Source organism: Balaenoptera acutorostrata, chromosome 2 (assembly GCF_949987535.1).
Source record: "Balaenoptera acutorostrata chromosome 2, mBalAcu1.1, whole genome shotgun sequence".
Taxonomy (NCBI): domain Eukaryota; kingdom Metazoa; phylum Chordata; class Mammalia; order Artiodactyla; family Balaenopteridae; genus Balaenoptera; species Balaenoptera acutorostrata.
The window spans coordinates 170,108,868-170,131,234 of record NC_080065.1 but is presented as its reverse complement, the minus strand read 5'-3'; the positions used below and the strand labels follow the sequence as shown (position 1 = coordinate 170,131,234).

At 38.8% G+C, this 22,367-nt stretch overlaps 1 protein-coding gene across 1 annotated transcript; it reads left to right on the top strand.

Annotated features, from left to right (window-relative positions):
* Positions 1-366: 366 nt before the first annotated feature.
* On the top strand, positions 367-17,547 carry TRIM58 (tripartite motif containing 58). Its single transcript, XM_007169924.2, has 6 exons — positions 367-789; positions 3,893-3,988; positions 6,935-7,165; positions 9,060-9,082; positions 9,179-9,279; positions 13,376-17,547. Exons 1-6 carry the CDS (start codon positions 367-369, stop codon positions 13,963-13,965), a joined length of 1,464 nt encoding a protein of 487 aa, XP_007169986.2. The 3' UTR covers positions 13,966-17,547.
* The last annotated feature ends 4,820 nt before the right edge of the window (positions 17,548-22,367 follow it).

Genomic DNA, 22,367 nt, shown 5'->3' with positions numbered 1-22,367 from the left:
AGTTTAGAAAATAATGGAAGGAAGGAGCTAAGCAATTCTCCAAATTTACTGACACTGAAAACATGAGAATTCGGGTTCCAATAAGGTATATACTATGAGGGATTCTGTTAGAAATGATCAGTTTCCTAGGAGGCTAGGGTAACTAGAATGTTAATTTTATCCTTGTGGTTGAGGGCGCCTGAGTTACAACTGTTCCCCGGGAGTAGCTCATTTGGACTCTAGCCAGCGGATAAAACCCATCTTGGGTCTGCTTCTCATGAGGCTGTGGGGTTCCTCCCTTCTGTGCCAGACCACCAGGGGAGATAGCGCAGGCAGCTGGGGAAGGCAGCTGTGCTATCAGCAGGGCCAGGCGAGGCCCGGCCGGCCATGGCCTCGGGGGGGCCCGGGGAGCGGCTGTGCGAGGAGGCCAGGTGCCCAGTGTGCCTGGATTTCCTGCAGAAACCGGTCAGTGTGGACTGCGGCCACAGCTTCTGCCTCAGATGCATCTCCGAGTTCTGCGAGAAGTCCGACAGTGCACAGAGCGGCCTCTATGCCTGTCCGCAGTGCCGGGGTCCCTTCAGGCTGGAGAGCTTCCGCCCCAACAGGCAGCTGGCCAGCCTGGTGGACAGCGTGCGGCAGCTGGGGCTCGGCGCGGGGCCCTCGGGGGCGCGCCTGTGCGTGAGGCACGGCGAGGAGCTGAGTCGCTTCTGTGAGGAAGACCAAGAGGCTCTGTGCTGGGTCTGTGACACCACCCCAGAGCACAGGAGCCATCGCACAACACCGCTGCAGGAGGCCGCCAGGTGCTACCAGGTGAGAGGTGTTACCGTGGCACGTGGAGGGCCGCGATTCCTGGGTCTGGAAATGCGGATCTGTAACAGAGGAGCCGACCGAGTCAGAGGTGTGAAAAGTGCCTTGCTAGGGACAGAGCCAAATGATACCACCTGATCTGAATGACCTGTGCCCTCCGCACCAACCACCCTCCTGGCTCGCATTCACCTTGAGGTCTCCATGCCTTTGCTCCGTGCACACCCCACCTTTTGGGACCCCTGTTCAGGAGCTCACACATACCATTATTTTAGGTTGCCCTCCTCTCCCATGAAATTCTCTCTGGACATTTAATTTCATGCTGGTCTTAATTTCCCTGATGTTGATAATCTGGGTTCCACAGCTAGAGCTCTGGTGTAGAGGGCTGTGTTGTACAATGGGCTCTTAGTTACAGGTGCACATAGTTATTGTAAACACTTCCTAATAACTATCATTTGTATAATGTCTTGCTTCTGCATAGTGTTTATCTCTATGTTAATTAATATTGTCACCAAAACAACCTTCATTTAAAAAAAATTTTTATTTTATATTGGAGTATGGTTGATTCACAATGTTGTGTTAGTTTCAGGTGTACAGCAAAGTGATTCAGTTATATATATACATATATCCATTCTTTTTCAGATTCTTTTCCAATATAGGTTATCACAGAATATTGAGTAGAGTTCCCTGTGCTATGCAGTAGGTCCTTGTTGATTATCTATTTTATATGCAGTAGTGTGAATATGTTAATCCCAAACTCCTAATTTATCCCTCCCCCCAACTTTTCCACTTTGGTAACCATAAATTTGTTTTTGAAGTCAGTGAGCCTATTGTTGTTTTGTAAATACGTTCATTTGTATCATTTTTTTAGATTCCACATATAAGTGATGTCATATGATATTTGTCTTTCTCTGTCTGACTTACTTCACTTAGTATGATAATCTCTGGGCCCATCCATGTTGCTGTAAATGGCATTGTTTCATTCTTTTTTATGGCTGACTAATATCCCATTGTATATATGTACCACATCCTCTTTATCCATTCATCTGTCAATGGACATTTAGGTTGTTTCCATGTCTTGGCTATTGTAAAAGTGCTGCAGTGAACATTGGGGTGCATAAAGCAACCTTCATGTTTGAACATTTGCTAAGAATAGTGTCTGGATGGGCACAGGGCTCTGATCACCTTTAAAGCCTGCCAATGCATGTTACTCTGAAGTAGAAATCCAGTAGCTAAGCACACAGGCCCTTCTCTAGTCAACACATATTTGTGGACTTTTGATGTGAGCATCCTCAATGAAAAGGTGACTCATATTGGAGTACCTGGCCCACAAAAGTGACATCTGTGAAACCCTATGAATAAGATTCTCCCTGTTGGTGCTCATCAAAAGTTTTTGGACATATTCTGAACACATTTAAATTCTCAACATCGGGAACGACTGCTAGCACAAAGGGGGTTAAAGTCATCTTTAATCTACCGACCTTTACCTGAAGTACTATCACAATGAAATAAAGTGCAAATATCAACTTTCTAAAATAATAATAATAATTAATTAAATTAATAAATTATTATTAATAATGTATAATTGATGTTTTGTATATTTATATTATGTATTATAATTTATAATAATACAATAATTAGTAATAATAATTATTATTTTAACTTTGATTGTTCTAAATCAAGGTTTGTGATTTTTTTCCTCTCAACTTCCCTCTGGACCTACCAAGAAATATCTTTCTTAGTGTTTCTTCTTGATTTTGGTTGTCTTCTGCAAAATTCAGTTGCTAGCTACTTTCTAGCTAGACTTTTGAAATATATTCCTGCCTTTTTTTCTTTTAATCCATAAGGTACTATATATTGCATGGATAATGTCATATTTCTAAGGAAGTTTTCTCTATTTCAGTAGCTCTTCAACTAAATACCAAATAAATATCTTCTAAACTCCTTAGCCTATCAATCAAGACATTCTAAGGCCCTAAGTTCTCTTGCTATAGCTCTTGTCTAAACCAATCATTCGATCCAGCAAAACTAGCCTAATCACTATTGTCCCCAAACATGCCACAGGTTTTTACCTCCTTGCTTTTGCTTACAATTTCTTTTGTCCATAAGTGTTGAAATATTCTATTCCTTCCAAACACTAAAAAAATTGCTAGTTTCTTCATCTTTTTAAATGCCTCCATGGATTCTACTGCTATTTTATGTGCTCTACCTTAGAATATTATCTTTAAAAAAGAACAACATTGATGTGTAGGACTTGTTCAATGACTTTGGGAAGAATTTCGTTTTTTGTTTGCTAGTTTGTTTTGTTTTGTTTTTCGAAGACTTGTTGAATGACTTTGGGAAGAGTTTTAAAATGTGTGTATGTGTCTATCTTTGTGTGTGTTCTCTGTAAATAAAATACATGTGTTTACCTGTAGCAGGGGTCCTAGGGTTGAAAGAGATTTACTTTTCATTAAATTATTTTTCTACCCCTTGTAAGATTTATGACACTCTGTATTTCTTTTTCATTTAGTAAATATTAACTTACAAGTTTTCTTCTGCCAAATATAATAAATACACTTCTGATTATAAAGTAATAAATAACTGTAAGCAGTTGAAATATATAGATATAAGGAATAGCATCACTTTTCAACCAAGAATTAGGATGAGATTTTGTTTATTGAATATATTTTCATTGGCCTCTGCCTAGTTTTTATATATTCATCATAAGCATTTTTATTTTTCAAACTTGGTGCAAAGTTGCATGAAGTATACTTATTTTAATTTTCTTTATACTTGTATTTCTTGTCATTAAATATTCTGCAACGCCTTATTTTAATTCCATCCTGTGAAAATAAAATTTTTCTCACTCCCGTATTTTTAACATTTTGGTTAATTACAGTTTTACTATTTAAAATACAATGAACACACTTTTAGATACATCTTTGATTCCATCTGGCATCAACATTTAAAAACATATTTATGTTTAACGGTTATTAATGAGGTCGAACATTTTTATATGTTTTCTAGGGCCTGTTTTAGCTGATCTTTGTATTTCCCCCCACACCCAGTCAATATTAAGTACTGAATGAGGGTATCTGTAACGGCTGCAGCATATCTTCCCAAACAGGTAAAGCTCCAGATGGCCCAGGAACATGTGAGGAAAGAGATGGAGGAAGCCTTGACTCAGGAGGCCAATGTGGGAAAGAAAACTGTCATTTGGAAGGTGAGAGAATATTGGGGTTCAGGAGCCTAGCCTATTTGAAGGATCCAAATTTGGGTCACTAAATCATTCTTCCACCAGCACTCCAGCACTTTTGTTCCGTCTACATAGGTACTCAAGAAAAAAATCTCAGTTTCACCCTGGATCACCTCATCCCCTCAGATTATATTGTACAGTTGTGTTCTTTTTATCTTTGTTAATATTACCCCAATCCAAATTGTAAATAAACTTTACTGATCTTGATCTTACTCACTCACTTGATTTTACTCATCTTAACTCACTGCCTCACCTAGAACAGAGTTTTGTACTGTCAGTACTAGTTTAAAAAATATATATTTGTTAGATGAATGAAATAGTAAATATTTCACATCACTTATATATATGAAATACAGGCTGATAGTCATCATCTTACATATAGAAAGACAGTCTGAATTTTCAGTCTTTTTCAGTCATTCATAAATATTTTTTCTCTTTTTTATACCTCATCAGCTCTCTTATTTATTTATTTATTTATTTATTTATTTATTTATTTATTTATTTATTTATGGCTGTGTTGGGTCTTCGTTGCTGCGCGCAGGCTTTCCCTAGTTGTGGCGAGTGGGGGCTACTCTTTGTTGCGGTGAGCGGGCTTCTCGTTGCGGTGGCTTCTCTTGTTGCAGAGTATGGGCTCTAGGCATGCAGGCTTCAGTAGTTGTGGCACACAGGCTCAGTAGTTGTGGCTCGCGGGCTCTAGAGCACAGGCTCAGTAGTTGCGGCGCATGGGCTTAGTTGCTCCACGGCATGTGGGATCTTCCCGGACCAGGGCTCAAACCCATGTCTCCTGCATTGGCAGGTGGATTCTTAAACACTGCACCACCAGGGAAGCCCCTCATGAGCTCTTTTTTTCTCTTACCTATTTATACATACACACATACACACACACAAACATACACAGAGTGATTCTGAACCTGGCGCAAGTGTTGCCTTCCAAGAGATATTTTGTAATATCTGTAGATGTTTTTGGTTGTCACAACTGGGAGAGGGTGGGTGCTCTACTAGCATCTCATGTGTAGAGGCCAGAAATGCTGCTAGACACCCTGTAATGCGCAGGACAGTCACCTCTCCCCCCAAAACATCACAGCAAAGAATCACCTGGTCTAATGTCAATAGGGTCAATATTGAGAAGCTGTATATAGAAATTACATAGGTGTTTTTATTTATATAATATGTATTATAATATATATAGAATCTATTTTACAGAATATCTCTCTTCTCTGTCCTCCAAGGAACCCTTTTATTTTTATAATTCTTTCTTTCTTCTTTTCTCAAAAATTTTGTCTTGTACTCTGTTTTCTGACAATATTTTCATAAGGATTATTTTTGCCATATTTTTCTTCTGTGATAAGTCTTATCTTTTCCCATAGTTATGTATATTATATGTAAAGTTCATTGATAGTGATGTTTATTGATAATTTTTATTCTTTTTATGCTAACAATCCAAGTCAATTGTTTTTAATCCTGACCTGACCACAAATTTACAAAATCAGAAATTCCATATCTGAGATCTGGGTTCCTTCATTTTTTGAACCCTCCGCTTATTATTCTAAAGTAGAGATGATTCTAAGATCCCTGTCCTAGGCCAAATAAACTAGCATGATTTTTACCTTTGAGAATGTATCTATGTGAGCCAAAAGTAACAAGCATGGACTTAATAAAATAAACTCTAAATTCTGTGAAAACCCTTAGCCTTTCTGTGTCTGTAGATATAATTGTAGTACTCGAAAGGATGATATGAGAGAACAGTGAATTGCAACTAAAACCCGTCTGGACCATGTCATCTCTCATGACCCAAACATAATTCCACTTTTTTTCAATGACTGAGTTATTAGCACCACTCCTCAATAGCACAGCCTCCAACATGGAGAATGGGGGAGAAATTCAATGAGTTGTACCTTTCAGAGCAGAATATGGAATTCACAGTTGGTTGACTTTAAAGAGGTCAGAATTATATGAATCTAGTTGTTTAGAAAGTGGCAGAAGGAGGCAGAAATGGGAAATTGGAGGAAAGAGTTGAGTCTTATGAAATTTGAGGAAAACTGTTATTAGAATTCTTTTAAAGGCACTAGCTTGTGTTCTTAAATTGAACCAAAATGGTATAATGTTTAATAATGGACCAGAGAATTCAAAATATGGAGAGACTATGGGAGGGCAATTTGCCTCTTATTCTTAGTTTAAAGCTACTTTTCCACATACCAGTCTCCAGAGAATAAAATTTAGAAATATTAATGCTGTATCGAAATGTGTTCCTTAGGTCTATTAAAAATTATAGAGGTGAGATTTGGGTAGAAATCAAGATGAATTCCCTGAACCTTTGCAATAAGTGGCCTGAGAATAACTTATTTCTTTCTTGGCTCTGCAGAGAATGTTAGCCTTATAGTTTCATGATTACCACATAATTGAGGAATATTTTCTAATCTCTAAACCTTTTCTTATTCACATTTACAAATCCAGGTCTCTCTAATCTCTCTTCATAATTCAGTTATTTCCACACAGTTCTCATTCCAGTGACTGATAGTAAATTTTAACTTCTATTGAGCAACTACTCTATGTTAGTCACTGTGCTCAACAGTTTGATATTTAATTCTAATTCCCAGACCCTTCTTTTCCCCCATTTTACATATGGTACTGAAACTTGAATATGAAAGTGCCTTGTCCTCAAGTCCATGGAAATGGGAACCCAAATCCAACAGTATTTCTCAAACTCTAAGTTTGAAAACTCTAGCAGGTCACTTCTCATGAGTAGTCTCTGGCTTCTGCGTGTTGTTAAAATGCAGTGGGTCCATTCATAGAGTTATGAAGATGAGATCACGCCAGACATTGCCTTCTCCAGCTTCGTCATCCCATCTGTGAAGGTTGAAGCCAAATGCTCTGCCCCAACTGCTGATCATTTGATGCACTGTGTCACTCCAGGAGAAAGTGGAAACGCAGAGGCAACGCTTCAGGTTGGAGTTTGAAAAGTATCGTGGCTTACTAGCCCTGGAGGAGCAACTGCAGCTTAGAAGACTGGAGGAGGAGGAGCGAGCCACCCTGCAGAGACTGCGGGAGAGCAAGAACCGGCTGGTTCATCAGAGCAGGGCCTTGAAGGATCTGGCAGAGGAGCTGGAGGAGAGGTGCCAGCGCCCAGCCCTGAGCCTGCTGGAGGTGGGGCTGGGTGCCTGGGAGGGGAGGGATGGGCAGACCTGAGAACCAGGGGACAGATAGCAGCTTTCAGAGACAAACACCTTAAGCATTTATGATCTTTAGGAAAAGGGCACCCTAGAATTTACTTGGAAATCATCTTAATTCTTAATCCTAGCATCAGAATCTGAAGGGACCCTAGAGAATCATATAAAATAGTTCATACTAAAGACAAAACTTAAATATTTTTAAAACTAAGATCAATTTAATGATTTACATATGATTAAACAGAAAAAGGACAATCTATAACCTCAAAATCGGTCAATGATGATATTGCTGTATTTCAGTGATGGCCAATCCAAAAAAGTCTTGTTAACCCATTTAAATGTCAATAGCCAAAAGTATGAGTAATATTTTAAATTGTCCACCTTGAAATTTGCATGTTAATTTTTAAGACAAATGCTAATTTTCTAGCCCATATTGCATGCCTGTTCCAGGTGTGGTAGGGAGAAATTACCTGGGCTCCATGCAGCTTGCCCACAATATGTTTGAGATTATAGAGCAAAGAGACAAATAACAGGGAAAAGGAAATATTTCCTTTTAATCCTCCTTGAAGGCATTAAATCCCAAGTGAATTGAGAAAGTCGTCATTGTTGCTGGGTGCATGCTATCATGATAGAACTCATTGCAATAGAAATTTTCTGGGCATGCTTCATTGTATCTCATCCCCAATGCCTCATTTAGGGATTTCTGAACTAAGTAATTCCTATCTTCATACAAGTACTGTGATAAATAGCACTGGTTACAGAGTGGGGGGTCATTAAATGAATGCATTTACAAAACATTTTTATTTAATTTGTCCCATTTTGTCTTCAATATATCTATATATCGGTAAAACTTGTGTTGTTGTTATTAGTATTGTTATTATCTTTATTATTATTGCTATGCCCACTTCCTAGTGAGCAAACTGTCAGAAAGGAATAAATTTTCTAAATTTCAGACAGTAAATAAACACAAGAACTCTGGCATTTTCAATAATATTCATTATCTCATCTTACCATATCTCAAAACACAATGTATATAAAGTTATCATTTATTAGCACTGAAGAAATGTTAAAATGTCTTATAATATAAATCTTAGGGAGAATATATTCTCAAATAATTTAGTTTCATTTTTATACCCACTTTTCCCTTTCTTTCTCAGTACTAGTAAGCTATATTTCACCCGCAATGGCCAGAAACAAGGCCTGTCATTCCGATGAAAAGTAAAGCTAATCATTTCCCTGTTTTTATGCCCTGTCAAAATTAATCTGACAGGTGGCTATTTTTTAGAGGGAGAGGGGAAATGCAATGCAGGTGATTTATTTAATAATGTACTCTGAGATAAAATGTTGCTAGATATTAATGACTTCTATTTTTATCCACTTAGGTAACTTAGACATGGTATGCTGGTTCAAGGAATGAGGAATTTAGGGTTTTCTTAAAAGGACATTGAGAGCAACATTTTATGTCTAACCTTTCACTGTTACTCAAATAAATTCTGCAGATACTTAGAATCTGTTTTTACCCTAATTGCATTCACAGAATGTAACTCTTTACTAAAATATCCAAATGTCAGAATTATCAATTCAGAAAATAGTTAAACCAATAGATATTATAGGAATTAACCTAAACTTTGTGTGGTCTGATTTTATTTTAATAGAGGCAAACTGATTATATTATTTTAAATTCATGAGAAAACTCAACAACAGCCTGTTTTTAGCTTTTATTAAGAAAGAGTCATGCCGCTTATAGTTTTACCTTAATAATTAATGATTTCCAGTAATTCCTAAAAAGATATTCATGGTGTGTCCCCAGTCTGTCAAAAGCAGTTCAGAGGTCTAACTCACACCTACTTGTGTTTCTCTTTCACTTTCAGGGTGTGGGAGGAGCCTTGAGCCGGTACGTTTACTTTCTGAATCAAAGAATGGGTTGGGAGAGGCTGGGGAGGTTGGTGGATAACCCTACTGAGGACTGTGAGTTCTGCGCTCTTCTCAGAAGTAAGAGTGTTACACGGCTGGATCCGGAGACCATCCCCATGGAGCTGAAGACAATGTGTCGCATCCCTGGGATGAGGGAAATGTTGAGAAAGTTCCAAGGTAGGCTGCATTTTAGAGCTTGAGGAACTATGACACCTGGAATTTGGCTCTTATTGTAATTTGTTACTGTAGCAGTCAAGCTATTGTAACAAACAGAACCCAAAGTTTAGTGGCTAAAATCAGAAAGGTTTATTTCGAGATCATGTTTTAGGTTGATTACTAGATTGTGGAGGCTTTAATTTCACGTAATCTCACTCTGGGAACCCGTGCAGACAGAGCCCCACCTCCTTCCTGATGCTCGTAGCCATGGAAAAGGGCAGGGTTATGATGAATCAGGCACTACTCCGAAGTGGCACACATGGCTTTCCTGAAGATTTTATTGATAGAAGTGAGTCACACGTTTATGCCAAACTATAAGGGAGGAAGGGAGATAGCACCATGCTCAGAATAAAAAAAAAAAAAAAAAAAAAAAAGAATATTGGGATACTTCTGAATAGTATGAAAGAATATCAGAGTCACTGACACCCATATAAGCTACATTTGGTTAGAATGGTGGGCTTGAAAGTGATATTAGCTGTGATGTAAGTAACATTAGTTCTAATCAATCTCCATTTCCTTGTTTATAAAATGCTAAAAAATTGTATTGTTTGGAGGACAAAATGAAACATATTTGAAAACAAAAAATCAATATATGAAAGCATTGCAGTGTATCAAATAATATAAGGTTTGGATTATTTTATTATCTGGCAATTTGATGAGTTTCTTAAATTAGATAGTTAATAAAGCCAAAAATATTCAGTCAATTATATTTAAGTACTCTCTGTAGGCTCTGTGGTGTTATAATTAGTTTGTTTGGTCCTATTATGTTGTTTTTTAAAACAGTAATGGTTCAATACTTTTAATTTCTTTTTTATATTCAATTTATACCAAGTAATGAAAACAGACAGTGGCTAAATAGTGGCTTTATTACTTACAGGGAAACCACTTTGTCCCATGATGAGAAAACCCATCTCATCAGTCCTGTTCAATGATTTAATCAATGTTCTGATGGGCAAAGTAATATGTACTAACTGCATGAAATGTTGCAAGTTACTACACTCTCATAATCAGTGTCTCCATATTCCCAATTATTTTTACTGAATTAACTAATCAATTCCACAAATATTGTGTATTTTATGACAGCTACTCTTCTAAACATTAGAATATAAAATTGAACAATAACATCAACTTACAAATCTACAGCTTCATGTTGCATATATTTGCTTAAATTATGCAAAATACACAGAATGTTAGAAGATGATACAGAATATTGAAAAAAAGAATAAATTAAGGGTGGCCAAAAGTTCTGGGGTTAGAGCATCTAATTTGGAATTTGATCATCAAGGAAGACGTCACTCAGTAGGGGATAACTCAGCAAATATCTGATCTGGAGGAAAGCATTCCAGGCATCAGAAATGAGTGCCAAGGCCTGAGATGGAAGTATGGAAGATGCATTCCAGGAGCTATGAGGAGTTCTGTGTGGCTGTGGTGGAGTGAGTGAGGGGAGAGCTGGAGAGGCCAAGAAAAGTCCAAGTAGCACAGGACCCAACAGGCAGGCCACTGTGAGCAATGCTTTCTTTACCTCCAAGTGAAATAGAACATCAGTTAAAAGTTGTAAATGGAGGAATAGGATGATTAGATTAATGTTTTGTGGCGATCACTCTGTGTGCTTTACTGAGAATAAATTACAGAGGGGCAAGTCTTGATGTGGGAAAGCCAGTTAGGATCCTTTGTAATAATTCAATCAGAGACGATTGTCCATTGGACAAGGGTAGTAGTACTGGAGGTGCAGAGAAATGGACAGAATCTTGGTATTTTGAAGGCAAAGCTGGCATGATCTGCTGTTGGATTAGATATGAGGTGTCAGAGAAGGAGAAAAGCTGTGAATGATTCCAAGGTTTAAATCTCCAGAATTGGGTAATGAAATTGCTGTTTACATTGACAGGTAAAGCTGCAGGCGAGGCAGAAAAAGGGAAATGGGTTTTAGACACATCAATGTTGTGATGAATGTTAAATATTCAAATGTTGATGTCAGGTACACAGATGAATTTGCAAATATGGAGTTCCAGGAGAAAAGTCTAGGCTAGATATATATATTTGGAATTAGTAAGCGTATGAATGGAATTTAATTAGTGCAATGTGCCTGCCAGCCCCAGAACACATCAGAAGTGATCTGAGAAAGAGGCAAGAGGTCCCAATCCTGAGACCATTGGCTTCTCGAATAGCAGTGATGGAGGAGAAGAGGAGAAAACAGCAAAGGAGACCAAGAAGGGGAGGCCAGTGGAGAGGGAGGGGAAGCATGATGACTGGTGTCTTTTGGGAAAGGGAAGTGACGTTTCCCAGGACAAAAGGATTCTCAACAGTGTTGAGTGCTACAGAAAAGTCATTTAAGGTGAACTTTAAGGACTGATCATTTATCAATGCATGGGGCACTGGGAAGAAGGAGTAGTTTGCTTAAGATATTATTCCATCTTGGTGAGCAACTGAGTTTAAGAAAGAAGAGGTAGGGAGAGGAACGGGAGATAGATGTATTAATAACTATTTCACAGATTTATTTTCTTATAAATGGAGCAAATAAGTGTGCTGGAGTGGGAATGATGCATGATGACATGACATCTGTTAAACAGGCCTAACACAATTCCACGGAGACCCACTTTTCAATTCCCATTATTTATGACAGGAAAATCATACAATTTGGGAAAATCACATAATCTCTTGTTGGACTCTGAGTCTCCTCATCTACAATATGAGGATGATAATGGCACCCTTGAGGGTGGTTCCACGGGATAGTATAGATGATGTACTACTTATGTGACCCATTCAGGTTTGAGTATCAACAAAAGATAGCTAGAAGTGGTTTAGAGACAAATAAGAATAACAGTCAGCATATTAGTATTTGTTATTAGTATATTAAAAATTAAAATATGATTAATGAAATTTACTATTTTTGAATGTTTACCAAAAAAAAAAGACACTGAATATTTTACATCCTCCCTTCTTCACTGAGGTCATTTCATTTGTAGATTTATTTATTAATTATATGTACAAATAAAATTTCATATCAACCTCACTGGGACGTCACAGTATCAGTAGTAGTTTTCTATTGCTGCATAGCAAATTACCACAAACTTAGCTACCCAAAACCACATCCATTTATTGGCTCACAGTTCTTTAGATCAGATAACCACATGGGATCAGTTGGCATCTCTGCTTAAGGTTTCATAAGATCAAAAATCAAGGTGTTGACCAGGCTGGGCTTCTCTAAAGGGTCCAGGGAAGAGTCCACTTGCAAGCTTATTCAGTGTGTTGACATAAAGCAGTTCCTTGCAGTTGTGGGACTGAGATTTCCATCTCCTTGCTGGTTATCAGTTGGAGGTCACTCACCCTTCTCCTCAGCTGTGGCCCACTCCGTCTTCAAAGGCAGCAATGACACATCAAATCCAAATCTCTCTGATTTTCACTACTCATGGCAGCCTGATAGCCAAAGAAACCTCTCTGATTTTAAAAGGTGATTTTATTAGACCCACTCAGATAATCTCCCTCTTGTCACATAATATAACAGAATCATGAGAGTACCACCAGGGTCTGAAGGTCATGAGGCTCATCTTAGAATTCTTCCTACCATGGTAACATAGCTTTGAAAGTGGTGGATTTTATACCACTTTAATATATTAAAGTGTAACGTTAATATTAAAGCGTCACCCATATATTAGGTGAATTTTTCCTATAGGCTTTGAGGAGAAAAAAATCCCAAGGGAGTTGTAAATTTTATTTTAAATGCAGATTTTCCAAAGAGTACCAAAGATCTTCCAAAGTTCTCTGGATAGAGATAAAAGGAATCTAAATGGTTATGCACATGGTTTGTCTTATCATCAATGGTTATGTTTTAATTGGGGCAGTAATGAGTCCTGGATTATGCAGACATAGCAGTGGAATACACTCAAAAGCAATAAAGCATATACTCATCGACCTGCAAGGTGAAACACGTATTTTGTTATCTCCAGGAGTTATTAGAGGGAGAATGAGGAATGGCGTGACAGTTCTCAATATCATGGCTTCCTAAGTTTTCACCAGTCTTTTCTGTTCTTTTACATGTTCCACAAAATTCTTTCTGCAGTTGACATAAAACTGGATCCCGCTACAGCACATCCTAGCCTCCTCTTGATGGCTGACCTGCGCAGTGTGCAGGATGGAGAACTATGGAGGGATGTCCCCAACAACCCTGAGCGATTTGACACATGGCCTTGTATCCTGGGTTTGCAGAACTTCTCATCAGGGAGGCATTACTGGGAAGTCGTGGTGGGAGAAAGAGCAGAATGGGGGTTAGGTGTCTGTCAAGACACAGTGTCAAGAAAGGGGGAAACCACACCATCTCCTGAGAACGGGGTCTGGGCCATGTGGCTACTGAAAGGGAGTGAGTACATGGTCCTTGCCTCTCCATCAGTTCCTCTCCTCCACCTGGAACGGCCTCGCTGCATTGGGATTTTCTTGGACTATGAAGCAGGTGAAATCTCCTTTTACAACATCACAAATGGGTCTTATATTTACACGTTCAATCACCTTTTCTCTGGTTTTCTTCGACCTTATTTTTTCATTTGTGACACGACTCCTCTTATCTTACCACCTATGACAGAAGTGGAGTTAGAAAATTGGGCATCCAGGGGTCATTTTCACCCTGCTTCTAACATTACAGACGATCCTTCCTAAAATTCTGTTGCTAAGATACACCCCAAGCCTAGCAAAGTTTCCTGGGGTAGAATGGAGGGTATACATATGTGAAGGCTCAACAGATGTCCCCATTTAGGTCAGCACTTCATTCCTTGTCACTATGGACATTTTCCCATGGGGCAAAAGAGAAAATATAAAATATTTGTGTTTGGACACGGATTGTATAGAATAGTAATTTTAGAAATGGAGTAGTCTTACCACTCTTTTTCCCAAATGGCTCCACATACTTTCTTGATGTGTTTTCTTCAAATGAATGGACCTCGTATTAAAGATATCTATACATTTATTTTAATGTCTCATTCCTTTTAAAATCTCTTCATTCCAATCTTCCATATATTAAGAATTAGAAATGGCAATTCTTAAATTGGTTCAGAACAGTCCAATATTGTTCTAGCATCAGCTCCGTAATTCTTTTTCCTCCTCCTTATTTTCCTTCTCTTATTCTCTCCTCTTTCTCTGTCTCTCTGCCTCTGCATCTTTCTGTCTCTGTCTCTCTCACTTTTGCTCTTTATTGCTTCTTCTTTTCTTGCTTTATACCTCTTATTGCTTATTAACCTTCCATTTCCTTCTAGATTAATATATTCAGAACCATCTCTTTATATATTCATGATTCCTATGACTATTCAATTACTCTTTAAATCCTCTTCACTCAGGGGTCAATTTTTGAGAATGATGAAATTCATTCCTCTGATTCTAATATCACTGAGCCCCATGCCTTATCCCTTACAATTTTTTCCTTTATCTTTGGATACATTTTTTTTTAATTGAAGCATAGTTGATTTACAATATTGCGTTAGTTTCAGGTGTACAGCATCGATACATTTTTTAGAGTAGCAATTTCTCAGAATTATGATTCAACTAGTTCTTTGACCTAGTCATTTACTAGTTGTAAGACTTCAAACAAGCAACCTCTCTCTCTCAGTCTCAGCTACTTAGTATGATTCCTGTACATGGAACAATGATATTGACCTCCCAATGTTTTGGGAAATAAGTAAGGTTGTGATTTATATGATTGGTTTAAATTCAACTTTACTACTTAAATACAATGTAAAAATGACCAGAATGATGAAATGATAATAATATTTGACTTATTTTTAAAGTATATTCTGTACATTTCCAACAAAATTCTTAAAAATTATTGAAAGCTAACTCTGCTACCATCTTTCTCTATATCTATGTCTAATAAATAATTGCTAACCAAATGCTAAAATGCTTAAATGCTAAATAATTATTAATTAATAGAAAATTTAGATAACCTTATCCTGATAATAATCCACCAAGACTTTAATCCTCTACTTTAACTCTACCTTGACTTTTCTTTTTTTTTTTTTATTAATTAATTAATTAATTTATTTTTGGCTGTGTTGGGACTTCGTTTCTGTGCGAGGGCTTTCTCCAGTTGTGGCGAGCGGGGGCCACTCTTCATCGCGGTGCGTGGGCCTCTCACTGTCGCGGCCTCTCCCGTTGCGGAGCACAGGCTCCAGACGCGCAGGCTCAGTACTTGTGGCTCACGGGCTTAGTTGCTCCGTGGCATGTGCGATCTTCCCAGACCAGGGCTTGAACCCGTGTCCCCTGCATTGGCAGGCAGATTCTTAACCACTGCGCCACCAGGGAAGCCCTCTACCTTGACTTTTAAGGAGGCTTTCTCATCTAGAGAGATTTCTTTGACTAAAATCTTTCACATACTTTGCAATAACATTACTAATTTAGTTTTCTTCCTATATTTTTTAATATATTTCTTTTCAGACTTTTTACATTTGGAGGAACATTATGGAGTATAATAATTTTAGAAATAGCAAAATTTTATCAAACTGTATTTCCAGATGACTCTACATATTTTATTGAAGGGGCCTTGTATTAAACAAAGATTTCTGTATATTCATATTTGATACATGTATATTTGATCATGAACAAACAATTCTCCTCTTTGTCTCTTTTGGAAACAGAGGTAATAATAATGTACCCTTACATCCCTCTTGTTGATATTTTATATACCATGAATTCTCTAGGCCTTTTCTATTCATGATCTAAGTAGAAACTGGCTCATGCAGTGGGTCTCAGTTCATGCTTCCCCATCATCAGGGCTTAAATGAGGCATGACAACTTATTGTAACACCTGAGTATTCATATCACTATAGGGCCAGCAATTATGACAGGAGTCATGACAGAGAACATACACTCAGAGCAGTAGAGCCCCTTCCCCATAGGGATCAAGAGGGTCACTGGTCTAAGATCATGTCACCCCTGGGGGCTCCACCCATTCACCAGGACAAGGAAGACTCATGGCCTCAGGCCTGCTACCCTCTTCAAGGGGTGGAAAGGGAATCCCAAGAATGCCTCCTCCCTACCAAGAAAGCTAACATCCTAGTCTCCACTGTCATCCTTTAATCCTATTATCTCAATGTGCATCTTATCATGATGTATGTTAGTTACTAAACCAACTTAAATCTTTCTTCATCCCTTGCATTCCAAGTTTCACAAAGCTTTGTGCATCTCCTATTATAATCCCTACTCCTTCCCTTCCCAATTCCATACACACACACACACACACACACACACATACACACACTCACTCACACACATTCACTCATACACAATACACAGAATCTTTTCCAGTGGATAAAGACTCCATTTTTTCAGTTACTCAGGCCAGCAATCTGGCTAACTCCTTTCTTGATTTTACTTTCTCGTATCTAGTCCATCAGTAAGCCCTGCTGGCTCTACCTTCAGCATATATCTAGAGTTCAGCCAGAACTAACCTAACCACTCTGCTGCTATAACCATCATCTTAACATCCATTCTCTCCCTCTGGGTTATTACATTAGTTTCCTAACAGTAATCCTGGCTTTACCTCAGCCACTTCTGTGTCCTTTCTCAATGCGCAGCCAGGCTGATCCTTTTAGCACCCAAGATTGTAGTACCATTGCAGTTACCTTCCATTCAACTTATAGTTATAACCAAAATCTTTGCAACAAACCCTCAGACCCTAGAAGATCTGAGCATAAGTTCCTACTCTGATTCTGACTCCCTCCCCTTACTTCCCCTTTTATTCTTCTCCATCTATTCTGGCCTCCTGGCTGGGTTTACACCACCAGGCACTTCCTACTATTGGGCCTTTCTCCCAGCTGTGCCTTCTACCTGCAATTTCCTTTTCCCAGACGCCTCTTTAATTCATTCCCTTTCTTTCTTTAAGCCTGCTCAAATTCAGCTTCTCACTGAGAACCATACAACCTGACCTACCCCAGAACCCACCCAGAGCTTACCCTCCCACTCCCCTTCACTGGGCCCAATGGAGGCTCTTTTCTTCAATATAGTACTTATCAGCTTCTACTATATTTTATTGTTATCCTATTTATTGGGTTTATTTTTATTTATTTATTTATTTTTGCTTTTGCCTTTTCTGGATAGAATGTAAGCATCCTGAGGGGAGGGATCATTGTCTATTGATAATGATATATCTGACATATCTCAAACACCTCAAGTACTGGTTTGTATGTGGTTATCACTCAATGCATATTTGTTGAATAAATAAATGATTAACTTTTGGTGGACAGAATTAAATTCTGGATCTGAAAATATTTTGTGAAATGTAATATAGTGGTATTATTATTATTATTAATTTATAACTAGACAACTACTGACATAAAGCTTTATGTCAAGTTCTAAATGAGTAAAATCAATGCTTAAGTGTAGAGGAAATTTGAATAGAAGGCTAAATTTGAATAGAGGAAATTTGAATAGAGGTAATGATTCTCGTGGCATGATGAATTGCTGTGCCCAGGCATGGTTCCACTGAGCCTCCTGTAGCTTTGATTCCCTATGACAATACGACACCTTTGACTCATGCATTGCCTTGTATGCGCTCCATGTGCAAATTCTCATGCTCACTAAGAATGTGGGGAACGTTATATAAAACTCTATGGAATAAAAAATTTATAGAAATTGACTCTTTCATGCTTTATGAACCCCTCTTCATCTTAACTGCAAAGTAGAGCTACCTCCTCTCCCTACAGGATGTCTTTGGTCTGCTCTCCCCACCATCGCTCCCCTTCTTCCAGGCATCCCTCTGTTACAGCTGGACTTTTTTCTAGCACAAATCATTATAAAGAATGACTAAAATCATAAAGAATGATTAAAAAGTCATTCTCAAACATTAGTTTTTCTGAAGCTGTAACTCTCCAGAGCTATGTTTATAGTTTACCAAAAGACTGGCTGATTTATTCAAATAACTAATTTGATCATTTTCCCCACCACCCAATCATGTGACTGATTTGTCAAGTGAATTAACTAACTAAACTAGTTATCCTAGCATGATGGAAAGGCCCTGAAGGAAGGGGACTAGGAGGAAGGTGACATGTGGGGCTGGCTGGGAACAGGAAGTAAAATAGCTTCATCAGCAGGCAGAAGGAACTGAGCTAATTTACAGTGGTGATTTGACACTTATTGTCCCAAAGGGCAGAGAAATTGGGAACACTGGGATTTATTAAATCTGTCTGCTCTCCGAGAACCGACCCCTCCATGCATGTTTTCTGTGTGCTTCTGGGATCTTCTGTGGATTTACTCTTTTATTATAACAGGGAAGGATGGAGGTGGTCAGCATATAAACACATGTATGTATATATGTCTGTATAAAAAACATATTCTGCAAATCTACAAGTTCTAAACATTTACCTATATGGTAAATGTTTACTCCTTTACTCCTTGACTCTGTAACTGTGTGTATTCCAAAGAACCCAGTAATTATTTTGATAAATCTCTTAGCCAATTGATTCAAGCTAGCCTGTTTTTCTCTGATATTGCATGGCTGATTGCAGGGACTCAATTTGTATTCATTTATCTATTATTATTAGTTTTCTGTTTCAGCCTTGGCATGCCTCTGTCAGAGCATTAAAAACACAGTCATATATACACAGTCTAATAAATTAGGAGTTCATGATACTTGCTCAATTTCCCCCTAGTTAGGTTTTGAAACTAAAGTATAAATCCTAACTAACTAACTAAATAACTAAATAAAGCAAAATTTTTCTCCCTGTCAGTTTCTTAAATTAGTAATAAACTTTCAATTGATCAATGCACCTAAACAATTTTTCAACTATCTAGGACAATGGGTTCTTTCTTTTTCATACATAAAATTCTTAATAAAACAATGTCTGAATACTTTTGCCCCATTTTCAGTAGGTCTGAGGGGAAAAAAAGTGATTCTTTCCAAGTGGGGTGGGACTGATTATACCTCAGTTGTTTTTCAGTTACATAATAATTCCTGGGAACAGAGGAAGGAAGCAAATGATCCATCAGTATTTATGTTTATAGAACAAAAATGGATTGAGTCCCTGATTTTACTTACATGAAGTAATAAATTCTTTCCATATCAAGGGACAAATTTTCATGGGTCTCATTTTCTGTCTGGACCCTATGGGAGATTATAGAGTTTGCTGTGATGTATACCTACAGCACACCTCAGTGTATGTACTAATGACCCCTGTGGGTTTAGAAGTTTCACCAGAGCTTGGGGCTGTTGAGAAACCCAGACCACCATCAGGGTCCCTCTCAGTCTTTCCTCAGGAGAGCTGCATTTTACTGTCATTGCTATATGCTCCTCTGCACAAATATCATGGTCCCTTTCATTTATAGAGGAATGGGCCAAGACCGGGAGAAGTGCCTTCATTTCCTCCCGCATCTGGAATTGCACCTGGCTGGACCACCTGTGTGCACACAGGAGGGAAGAAGAGATCACACAATCCTGCAGAAATCCTCCCATTAGATCCACACATTTTGACTTCTGATTTTTAATGATACCTGGTGGCATACAAGTAAAAATGGTGAGTAGATTTCTGGATTTAGGAGTTGTGATATTGTGACTTGTAAGAAATATATGTTTGGTCATTCAGATGACCAAGCATATATTTCTCACATATGTTGGTCTTCGTCCACAGTTCCTGGCTCACAGCTCCCAAACCCTTGGAATTTCCTAAGTGTTGAGAGTGATAAAGATGTCTTTTGTTATATTAACAAGGTGAGTTTGGAAAGCACCTAAGGATGGGGACTGTTGCCAATGGACAACCATGTGATTAGAGGGTTGGAATTGTCAGTCTCACCTCTAGACCTTTGGGGAGGGGAGAGGGGATAGAGGTTGAATCAATAGCCAATAGACAATGATGTAATCAATCAATCATACCTATGAATGAAGCCTCCATAAAACCCCAAAAGGACGGGGTTGGGAGAGCTTCCGGGTCAGTGAACACATAGAGATACAGGGAGAATGCCCTTCCAACATCCCTTGCCCTATGCACCTCTTTCACTTGGCTGTTCCTGAGTTATATCCTTTTAAAATAAACTGGTGGTCTAGTAAGTAAAATGTTTTTCCGTGTTCTATGAGTCACTCTAAGAAATTAATCTAACCTGAGGAGGGGGTCATGGGAACTTCTGATTTATAGCCAGCTGCTCAGAAGCACAGGTAACAACCTGGACTTGTGGCTGGAATCTGAAGTCCAAGGAGGGGATTGATGGAACCTTCAACCTGTAGCCAGTTGGTCAGAAGCACAGGTAACAGCTTGGGCTTGCAACTGGCTTCTGAAGTGGTTAGGGGGTTGAGGAAATCTTATAGGACTGAACACTTAACCTGTGGAATCTGATACTTTCTCTGGGTAGTTAGTGTCAGAATTGAGTTGTACTCTTAGACACACTGCTGCTGTCCAAGGTTTGTTGCTGTGGGGACCCTCCCCATCCACCATGTTGGAAACTGGGTCTCAGAACCTCCAAAAAAGGAGCTCTACTCATAAGTCTGCACTTCTTTGTTGCTTTGTTAAGTTTAAAAAAAATAGGAAATGCATCAAAGAAATAGAAAAATAGAAAATGAGAAACATCCTCCTTGCTCTTGGAAAGTGTATGGATTATGACTGATATACCAAGACACAAATCTATAGACAAATACATACATAAAACTCATATTTTTAATCACAAGAAAGCAATAAATTTACCAATGCAAAATAATTTCTTTGATTTGTTGTTTGAGTGGGGACATTTCTGAGGTGGAATGGTGCATTTGGGGACCACAGTGCTCACACTCTGACCAGCATCTACAGGGAAAATAAAGTGTACCTTTTGATACACTCTTAGCACACACTTTCCGAAATACACAAATTAAATGTTTTACAAATCAATAGTCTTCATGCAGGTGATCTGCTCTGCTGTCTCCAACTCATGCAAAATCATATCTGAAAAACTGTGAGTTGTCAGTCATTGGATTCATTTCCTGACCTTTCCATGAGTCATTGCCCATGTGTGTGGGGAGAGCTCAGATCTCTCCAGTTTAGCACTTGTTACCGCCTTTCAGTTTTTCTAACTTTGAGCAATGAAGAGGAAGTGTTTCCCCAAGGTTGAGAAGACTTGTACTACCACAGTAAGCAATTAATTGTTCATTCTTTTTTAAAAAAGATTTATTTATTATTTATTTAATTTATTTATTTTTGGCTGTGTCGGGTCTTAGTTGCAGCACGCGGGATCTTCGTTGAGGCATGCAGGGTCTTTTGCTGGGGTGCGTGGGCTCTTCATCGTGGTGCATGGGTTTCTCTTTAGTTGCAGCACGCAGGCTTCTCTCTAGTTGTGGCACGCAGCCTCCAGGGCGCGTGGGCTCTGCAGTTGTGCCGCACAGGCTCCAGAGCGCGTGGGCTCTGTAGTTTGCGGCATGCGGGCTCTAGTTGAGGTGCACGAGCTCAGCAGTTGTGGTGTGCAGGCCTAGCTGCCCTGTGGCATGTGGGATCCCAGTTCCCCGACCAGGGATCGAACCCACGTCCCCTGCATTGTAAGGCAGATTCTTTACCACTGGACCACCAGGGAAGTTCCCTAATTGTTCATTCTTTGAGCTTCCAAGCTGTGCCCATGTATATAAGATGAAAGAGTGGTTATTGCCCGATCTCTCCCCTCACCAAGAGAGTGATGACAGATCCACATGACATACAGTAAAATTCATTGTGTGCAAGAACAAGTGCACAATTAAATTAAATATGAAGATATTCACAGGGGCTATAGAAGGTACTTATGAAGTGTAAACTGCAGGTGGAGAAGTGGAAAGGGTTAATACTGGAACAGTATGCTGAGAAGGACCTCAAACAGAGAAAAGAAAACTGATTATATTCCTTCCAAAGTTTTAATTTAAGGGGAGAAACTATTTGTCCCTTCCCAGAGCCATTTAGATAGTGAAGGTACCCTGTATCCCATCTGAGAGACGGGTTTCTTCCATGGACAGAGGTGTGTGCTAGAAGCATGGCTTGAGGACACTCCATCCCAGATCCCCAGTGGTTAAGACAAGTGCTCCAGTCTTCTTCCAAGAGGAGAAAAGGGGCAACACCTTGGTTAAAACCTGGCAAGCTGTGAGTTATTAG

What these genes read in the sequence shown, in the direction of transcription:
- TRIM58 (XM_007169924.2), top strand. Translation starts at nt 367, where the DNA reads ATGGCCTCGGGGGGGCCCGGGGAGCGGCTGTGCGAGGAGGCCAGGTGC. An exon ending in AGGCCGCCAGGTGCTACCAG is followed by an intron (nt 790 to 3,892) that starts GTGAGAGGTGTT and finishes CTTCCCAAACAG; the next exon opens with GTAAAGCTCCAGATGGCCCA. An exon ending in CAGCCCTGAGCCTGCTGGAG is followed by an intron (nt 7,166 to 9,059) that starts GTGGGGCTGGGT and finishes TTTCACTTTCAG; the next exon opens with GGTGTGGGAGGAGCCTTGAG.